Source organism: Mizuhopecten yessoensis, unplaced genomic scaffold (assembly GCF_002113885.1).
Source record: "Mizuhopecten yessoensis strain PY_sf001 unplaced genomic scaffold, ASM211388v2 scaffold3321, whole genome shotgun sequence".
In the NCBI taxonomy this organism is placed as follows: domain Eukaryota; kingdom Metazoa; phylum Mollusca; class Bivalvia; order Pectinida; family Pectinidae; genus Mizuhopecten; species Mizuhopecten yessoensis.
In genome coordinates, this window is record NW_018404986.1 from 190365 (window position 1) to 200271 (window position 9907).

The 9907-nt window shown below is 35.4% G+C and overlaps 1 protein-coding gene across 1 annotated transcript in view; it reads left to right on the forward strand.

Moving 5' to 3' along the window:
- Positions 1-8994, forward strand: part of LOC110447347 (ectoine dioxygenase-like) — a 29288-nt gene extending 20294 nt beyond the window's left edge. The window contains exon 10 of the mRNA XM_021492968.1: positions 8583-8994. Within this exon, the coding sequence (XP_021348643.1) occupies positions 8583-8684 (102 nt within the window). The 3' untranslated portion in view covers positions 8685-8994. The remainder of the gene's footprint in view (positions 1-8582) is intronic.
- The last annotated feature ends 913 nt before the right edge of the window (positions 8995-9907 follow it).

Here is a 9907-nt window from a genome sequence, read left to right on the forward strand (position 1 = left end):
TTTACATGACGTCTTTGCAAAGATTCTAAAATGCAGACGTGAAGAGGTGAGTTTTTATGTCCCTCTTGAACTTGGCCAGGGTATTTGACTTCCTAATAGCAGATGGTAAGCTATTCCACAACGTAGCCGAAACCCTCCCAAAGCATCTGTTTCCGTAGGTCACAGTACGAGATTTTGGGACACACAACAAAGATTCTGACTCCGACCGCAGTGATCTTGACGGCTGATACAGGGTAACAAGTTCCTGTAGGTACTGAGGAGCTGTTCCATTCAGTGCCTTGTATGTGTATACCAGAAATTTGTACTGCGACCTGTTGGAATTATTTGGATGAGAGTAGGGTAATGTTTGAATATTAAAGGTAGCGGGTAAGAGTTTGGAGTAAGTGATTGGTATAAAGAGTAAGAAGTAAAGGTTAATGTCTTATAAGTCAGGTTTAGTTTGAATGTTTAATGTTAGGATTAAATTAGGACAAGGTTAGAGTGTTTGAGTTGAGCCACATTTTATGTGCTTATAAGGTTATCTGATAAGGGTGTTAGTGGGTTGAGAAAAATAAGAATTTAAAGGATTTTGGCCACGATTTTTCATAAATTCATAATTTACGGTAATGTGATGCAATTATACGTGAAGTCACCGAGACCTCGTCTCTCTCGATACTCAGATTATGGAGAGACCAGATGACGTCCCATCTATTTCAGCCTAGTGAATATGCATAGTTTGAACTTGGTACAAGGTCTGGGGGCCGCGGTGGCAAAGTGGTTAAGGTGTCTGACATTCTGCTACCACTAGCCCTCCGCCACTGTGTCGCAGGTTCGGGACCTTCGTGGGGCAGTCTCCAGGTACTGGCCGTATGTTGGTGTTTTTTCTCAGGAAACTCCGGCCTTCCTCCACTACCAAAACCTGGCATGTTCTTAAACGAACATAGCTGTTAATAAGGACGTAAGTCACAAACAAACCAAACCAAACCAAATCGCACGCTCTTTACATATTATCTGCATAACGGTGTAAGTTATGACATCAACCAGTAAATGATGTTTGGGTAAAATCATCAATAGACAAATAAAGACATCAATAATATTCGTACCCGAAAGAGAACTAGATTCAATGAAAATTTAAGCTGAGATACAGTAATACAGAAATAAAGATATGGAAGAAAATGGTATGTCAATTATAAATTGTTAAAATTAGGCTTACAACATTATTTTTCTATTAGTATAGGCCTAATAGGGTATTAGTAATTAGCATTCTCACCTTTTCTCTGTTTGACAGACCCCCTAGACAGATTGTGATACCATAATCATAAAGGCCCATATATTTTTTTTATGTCAATTCCACTTTACCTAAATTCCCCTACCAAACCACAGGAACACAGGAACCTGAGAATTTGTTACAACTACCTATTATATTTGGCCGTAAACTAAGGTGTTCAGAGTAATTTTATATGTTTTAGGGGTTTCAATCGACTTTCGGTAAAAAGTAAAAATGTCACCCCCAATGAAAAATATATAATTACATAAGCATTGGGGGGTGGCATTTTTACCGAAAGTCAAACTAAAACCTTTAAACATTACTCTGAACACCGTAGTTTAGGTCCAAATATAGCTGTCACAAATTATCGGGTCCCTGTGAACAGCAGCTGTTAGTCGGAAGTTCTGTTAGCTTATAATGTTAAAATAAAAAATACCCCCTATAATACGCTTCGACAATATATCAAGCATATACTGATCACTTTTATTGTTGATTATTAACAGAATTTCAAACCTATTTGACCACATCATGATTATAAAAATATCATAGTCAGTACATTATAAACCTATTTCAGCAAATTCGATCAGGTCGGTCTGGGATTTCAACCTGGACTTTTGAACTCTAGATGGACACTCTGATTAATTGAGCTAATTACTGGTTGCCAGCGATCCACCTTCTCCACTCCCGCTTGCATAATTCCTCCCATAGTCTTTGAATCCGAGGACATGTACACAAGATCCTTATATGGGTATTGCGACCAGACCAAGATTCAAACCTATGACCTCCGAACTCTTAGACATGACAAAGGTCTTCCTGCTCCCTAGTGATTGACCCAGTCCAATGCCGCAACATTATAAAGCATCAATTTGATAATGATTTTGTCTGTGTTTAGGAAAGCTGTCGAGATTTTTAACCTGTAACACACATATAATGCGTGTACAGGTTTTTCAAGGAAAAATGAGTGTACAGAATTTTGAAAACCAAGAACATTCTTCTGCGCTGAACATTTTGTAGCGTTACAAATACAAGATAACATCATTAATAATAAAGTTTGAGAGGAAGCACAACAACACACCCCTGTCACCTGCATACAAACACAGGCAAGCGCGCATACACTTCACACATGGAGGCACGTCCTTAATGACATTAGTTGTTAATAGCATGTTAAACAAACTTTAGCCAAACCAATTGAGAGGAATCAATTGATATAGTGTTCAGTTTAACATACAGTTCTGTATTAATAAATCCATATAATTTCTTTATGAATAAAGCAAAAAACAGCTAAGGACAATAAATGCCATTTCAAGAAGCATCCTAGTTTGATTTCATCAACCAGTTAGGTAGTAAACAAAAAGTATGATGTTCAGAATCTGAAATTACATTTCTAATTGCATTCCTAGGCCTGATATTTTGAGAGGAAAAACAATCAAATATTACATACAAAAAGGACTACAACGTTACTGTGATATGAAATTGCCAAAGAAGCAAGGACATGTTATACAGGCATTGAATCAACAACTTATTTGTTAATCGAAATTTGGCCTCAGATTGCTTCAGGTAAAGGGAACTCAATTTTGTAACTGAAATGTGGCCCCTCTCGGTGAAGAGAGGTGGGGCCCTATATGGGAGGTTTAGGTTTGAATCTTAAAAATCCTTCTTCTGGACTAAGTTTTGTATGAGCAGAGGGTGTGGCCCCTCTGAGTGAAATGGGGCAGGGCCAAGTATTGGAATTTGAGGTTTAAATATTTAAAATCCCTTTGTTGCATCATTAAGGGATTTTATCCAAATCGGGCATAGAGCACCCTATAACAAGGGGAACCAAATTGAAACATCAATTTTTAACCACACACTATCTCACACACACCTGGCCCCTGCCTTGCCCTAATTTGTTACTTGGTCGAGCCACCCGGTTTATACAGATATGTGTGATCTGTTATTTGTAGAGTAGCCGGTCGACACATATCTCACCCGTTGCCTCGGTAGCCGTGATCGCTAACGCGCAGAGACATTATTACTGTGTGCAATCATGCGTGAGCTTCAGACCACTTATTCGGTTCGATCAACCGCGGTGGCGGAAAACAGTGATGTCAGATAGGGTTAGATAAATCCCTCCGATGGCACGGTGGGTTACCCCATGGGTTTGCCCCACCACGAAAACAGCATTTGTTCACTTAGCCACGTCGTAATAAAAACTCTACATAGCTTATGTTTGACGTTGACAATGTACACGACGACAAATAAAAGATATTTATTTAAACATTATGGCACTACGTGTACATTATGTTGTGAAATGTCCGAACTCTTCGGTCAGAAATTGGTGGATGGATTCAGAACATAATCACTATGTTTGTCCTTAGTTACAGTCTTACAGTAGTGATGTCTGAGTATTATTGTAGTGAAGATTAAAAACGGACCCGATTCCATGAGCTCACTTTATCAGAGCAGTACATTTATAATTGAAGCTGTATACATGAAAACTGTTTAAAAATTGGCAAATATGCATATGCAAATATAGACTAGTCTCATAGCGGTATAATTCAGTAATCTACGAAAATAGTTTTTATTGGGCGTTTCCCCCCGAGTTTGCACAATTTGATCGCTCTAGTTTTATAGTAACATATTGTTTTACCCAATAATCTTTCTTACAGCAAATGTCTTAAGGTGACTTAGTTCTAGACATAAAAAAAACCTTAATTAGTCTTCGACAACTGTACGTTGAGAATATCCACCTGAAACCATTGCCTAATTAGATTGACACTGTTATATAAGCCAGAATATACCAGAATACACACGTAATCGACACGTGAGTCGCGAGGATTAGTGGTCCGAGTAAATACACTCCCTGACCTTCCGGAAGCTAAAATAACGGAATTCAACCCTAACCCTAACCCTAACCCTAACCCTGTCGGAACTCAAGCACATATGTTAATATAAATATACATATATATTTTTTTGACTTTTTTATTTTATAATATAAACAATCTGATCCATATAGTATTTGATATCATATTCATTTGAATGATCTTTCAATAACAGATAAATAACTTAATTATAAAGCACAATTAATTAAAATTTAACAATACCCAAATCAGGTGTATAAGTGATAAAATTACTTTTTTAAGAATTGATATCGTTTAAAATGTATTATTGTTTATTTGAATACACAGAAAAAATGAAATCGAAAAGGAATTTTCAAATGACGAAAAGCTATTTTTAGGAGTTTGAAAACTTTTGGACTAAAGAGAATATGTATGCATTGATTTATTGGATTATAATCATAAAAAGCACGCTTTTCAGGTGAGAATTGGCAATGCCCACAACAAGTATTCAGGCATCAGTTTCATACATGTTTCCTATTGTAAGGAAGTTCCTTATGTTTCTTTTCATATGAAAGCATTATTGGAGTTAAAGGGAAATCTAATTTTCCTTAAATGTCGTAAGACTTTACTAAATTTAAGATAATTTTAATTTAAAGACTTTCCCTACTTTATGAATGTTTATAAAGCTTGTGGCTATGAGAATGATTCCCACAGGGGAGCTGTATCTGCCCAACCCTTTGCAATATATCGATAATATAACACCACGTCAGATCTAGATAAAAAAAGGATAAACGTCACAGTATGCAGATTATAGTGAAACACGTATGTATATATATCTGGCAGTCCAGTCGTTATGCAAAAAAAGCATGTAAATATGTATCATCCGAGCGAGTCAAATTCGAACACTAGTGACGAACTTGGGGCTTTAAAGTGAAGATTTTATCAAATAAAAAACTATTAAAATTAAATTTACACACGGTAATACAGACATCGCAACAAGGACTGAAATAAAAAGGAGTTATAAATGTCGCTCCTCCCTGAATTTGTTTCATTATAGTTTCCTTTCATTTGAGATGTTTCCTTTAATTTCAGGTATTTTCTTGCATTTTCAGTTTCCTTTTTTTTATTTTCGGCATTCTATGAATTGATTTTCAAGCTTTTAACTTTCCGAAAAAATCGTTAGAAGTGCTAACACATTTCAGCCTTCTTCATACATGTATGTTCCCTAATAAATGACATAATTGTTTCTTATTTTTTTTAAAGGAATATTCAGAGTTTAATACTTTTAATCCTTACTTTGAAAGCAAAATCGGATAACAAAGGAATGGTTAGGGACTATTTACTTATCACAGATAAAGGAATAGTTCAATGTTATTTCAAACGTTAACTTAATTCTTATTTATTTTTATTTATTTTTTCAAAATATATGGAGACACTTTTCAGTGCTTTGAAAATGTAACATTTTATGATTTGACCAAAACAATTGAAGCAAAAATTATCCAAAAATGTGTGTAGCATGAACACAGTTAAGTCACAGGTGAATATTTAGGTTGAAATACAGCCTTTATATGAAACAGTATATAATTGAGTGTCATTATTTTATAAAACAACACCTGCCTAGTGTTGGTAAATATGTTGGCAATCAGAGAACACAAAAAATCAAAACAGTGTCATAAAAAGTTCTCTAAATTGGAATTAAACAACGTCTTGTAATGCAAAAACAAAATTAAAAAAACGATAGAGAATTCAGATGTAAAATATAAACCCAATGTTTTAGGCTAAGTCTAAACATACATACCGTAATTGATTCAGATGTTCCTGTGGCTCGAATCAATAATGTAAAATAATTCTTCACGTGTCCACATGCAGTGGTTCTTATGTTTGAAAATGCATTTACAGAATATTTTGTGCTTTTGAAGTATTCATCGATGAGGACTTTCAAGTTTCATATTTCGTTTTAAATCCTCTGGTTTTAAATTGTCTTATATGATATAACTGTCGTATACGAAAGGTTAACTAAATATGTTATTAGTTCTCACAACTTATAATAACTAGGCCCTCCCCCGACAGTATGTATTCTATACACTAAGTTTGATAACACCTGATGAAATAATTTTATACAAATACTGTTTAATTATGGAATTAGACAAACACATCTGTAAAACTTGAATTGATCTTATTCATTGTGAAGTTAACACAAACCCCTGACAATCTTAACTCTCGTTATATTTAACCGCACAGACAAAAATTGAACGGTTACCCGGTAATTTCGGTACTATATGATTTAATATTGCAGAAAAAGACAAGGCACATTTTCTGATTGACTGACATGCATTTAAAGATTAATATAAACAAACCTTTTTTGCTCTTATAGCTTGAATAGTTTGTCCGCATTTAAAATTGTGAAAGCTGCGCTGGCAATATTAAGAGTGAGTATCGAACGTACGTATTATTATGTGTTGTACATATATTTATTTTACCTTGCGACTCTGTGCACAAGTAATAGTAAACGCATACTCAAGCAATTGTTACGCATTGCCCGTACATCGCCAATATATCTTTGCTCGTACCTCGTCGAAGACCCGGGCATCGTCCGTCTCGGATTATCGTTAGTTGAGAATCTTGCAATGCACCGAATTCATTGAAAAACATTGAGATAATAATATGTACAACTCTAATATGTATTTGATGCTTTGTGAAATAGTCAACCCACGAGTATGTCAGTGTAGTTAAAGTTGATGGTAGGTTAGACGTGGTATGTCTGTGTAGTTAAAGTTTATGGTAGGTTAGACGTGGTATGTCAGTGTATATAAAGTTTATGGTAGGTTAGTCGTGGTATGTCAGTGTAGTTAAAATTAAGTTTCTGGTAGGCTATACGTGGTAGGTCAGTGTAGTTAAGATTTCTGGTAGGTTAGACAAGGTAGGTCAGTGTAGTTAAAGGTAAGTCGTGGTATGTCAGTGTAGTTAAAATAAAGTTTTTGGGAGGTTATACGTGGTAGGTCAGTGTAGTTAAAGTTTGTTTGGGTTATACGTGGTAGGTCAGTGTAGTTAAAGTTTGTGTGGGTTATACGTGATATGTCAGTGTAGTTAAAGTTTATGGTAGGTTAGTCTTGGTAGGTCAGTGTAGTTAAAGTTTATGGTAGGTCAGTCTTGGTATGTCAGTGTAGTTAAAGTTTGTGTGGGTTATACGTGGTATGTCAGCGTTGTTAAAGTTTATGGTAGGTTAGTCGTGGTTGGTCAATGTAGTTAAAGTTTATGGTAGGTTAGACGTGGTAGGTCAATGTAGTTAAAGTTTATGGTAGGTTAGACGTGGTAGGTCAGTGTAGTTAAAGTTTATGGTAGGTCAGTCGTGGTATGTCAGTGAAGTTAAAGTTTGTGTGAGGTTATACACGGTACATGCATGTCAGTGTAATTAAAATTTATGGTAGGTTAGTCGTGGTATGTCAGTGTAGTTAAAGTTTTGTGGGTTTCACGTGGTAGGTCAGTGTAGTTAAAATGTGTGTGGGTTATACGTGGTATGTCAGTGTAGTTAAGGTTTATGTTAGGTTAGACGTGGTAGGTCAATGTAGTTAAAGTTTATGGTAGGTTAGACGTGGTAGGTCAGTGTAGTTAAAGTTTATGGTAGGTCAGTCGTGGTATGTCAGTGAAGTTAAAGCTTGTGTGAGGTTATACACGGTACATGTATGTCAGTGTAATTAAAATTTATGGTATGTTATATATGGTAGGTCAGTGTAGTTACAGTTTATAGTAAGTTATATATGGTAGGTCAGTGTAGAGTACATTGCAAATATATGACTATAAAAAGTCGCAACCTTAACTGGCTCTTACGTCATACCTGTTTATTTTGTTAGGGTTTAAATCCAGCAATATTTGGAGGTTTCATTTTATGTAGCTGCTGTTCTATATGCGTATCTTATTTACGTCCTTGCCATATCAGAATCGTCCGCCGATGTCAATTTTGACGTAAATGGTGATTTGTCTTCGTCTTTTGTTCGACATAAATTTGTAGGGAATTCTATCATGGGCGGTATCACACTGTCAGACGTATCCTTCGAAACAAATCAGAAATATATAAGAGGTGTAGCTCCTGGACCCTAGCTACTGTTAAATCAGTGACCAAATACGCCACTGTGTAAAATAAAGTAAAATATCTTGGCCAAAATCCTTTAAGGGAAGGAATACGTATAAGAGATAAGGTGGACAGAGATAGGGTTTAAACTACGGGCAGGTGTGATGGAATTTAGTTAAATTAAGATGACATCGATTAGGGTTATTAGTCATATCTAACGTGCTTATCATAGTGTTGATGTTTCACGGAACAGATAATTGCATGCATTTTCCTGTTTTGTGTTCTACATCCACGCTCGATGAGCGCAATCATACCAAAGATGTTTAATTTGTATGGATGTCATGCTTAGAGTCATAATTAAGGTTGGGTGTTAAGTGTTCGGGCTAGGTCGGGTACAGGATTTTAGCTCTGTCCTTTGAAATGTGATTATTATGTTATTATGTTGCAGGTTAAGGACAATAGCATAAAGGAATGCAGAAACTACACTGACTTTTCCGGGAAGGATTTCATGGATCCAAAATCTGACAAGACGACAGAGGGAAAAAAATAGTGAAACAAATAATATCACTGACACCAATGAATGGTTGTTAAAGCAATATTTTGTTGAACATTTACATCAATAATACGCTAAATCAAGAATATTCAAATACAATTAATTCTAGTTGTTAATACTAACCCTTGAGCCTGTTTGTTAATAGAACAATGCTATTCGAGGATGGACTTATTTCCAGCTTAATACAATCGGATGTGGAAGTTGACGTAATTGATACAATAAATACTAAAATTGATGGACATGAGTTTTTTGTTTAATATAACAGGTCTGTATGTGGATGCATTTTAATGTGGGAGGTACTAAACCAAAGCCCGGTCAATACTTTTTACGTAGGTTCATGTCGGACCGTTGTGCAGTTTTCAGTATTTTAATGTTACAGATATAATGGTTTTTCTTTAAAATTTAAATTCATTATTAAAGTTTGAATATATACACTTTGGCATATATGCAAAGGTTAAGCAAAACTTAAATAACCAAACGAATATATAATTATACTGTTAAAAATTAGTTTTTTTCTCTCTCAACTTTCAGATTTTGTCTAAAATTTAGTAAATACGTTATAAAGAGGAATCATGCTTTTAAGGTTAGACGCGGATTAACGTCTTGTGTTAGACTTAAGGTTTACGGGTTGATTTACTTGACAAGGCCTCGGGTTAGCTGAAGTAGGTAATGGTTTTACTTAGTTATGACTGACCTTGATCAGGATTGTTTTTGGTACGGGTTAACTCAAGTGGGCTATTGTTGATTTTAACGCCTTAACTTAATGAGTAAGCGTTAACTTAATTGAGTGAGGATTGTTATAGGTAATGGGTAACTTAATGGATAAGGATTGCCACAGTTTGTTTAATGTGAACGCAGATTAAAGAACTAAAAGACAAGCTTGATTATTTGATAGAAGGTTATCACAAAATGCAGAAATATAATAAAGGATTTGGTTGAGTTCAAAAAGGAAAGAGCATAAAAGAGTATCTTAAACAAAATCAAAATCTTAAACAAGAGAAAAATGCACACATGTAAGGCAATTCAGTCGGGTTAAGGTAAGGTTATAGAGGGTTGGTATTAGGGTTAGGAGAAGCTATGGTCAGGGTAGGGTTAGGGTTAGGGTTAAGGTTAGGGTTGGTATCAGGGTTAGGAGGAGCTATCATCCCTTTGGCTTTTGCGACTCAAATTGGGGTTTTTGCGACTTGCGCAGAAAATATTTTGCGACTCAAGATATTTTG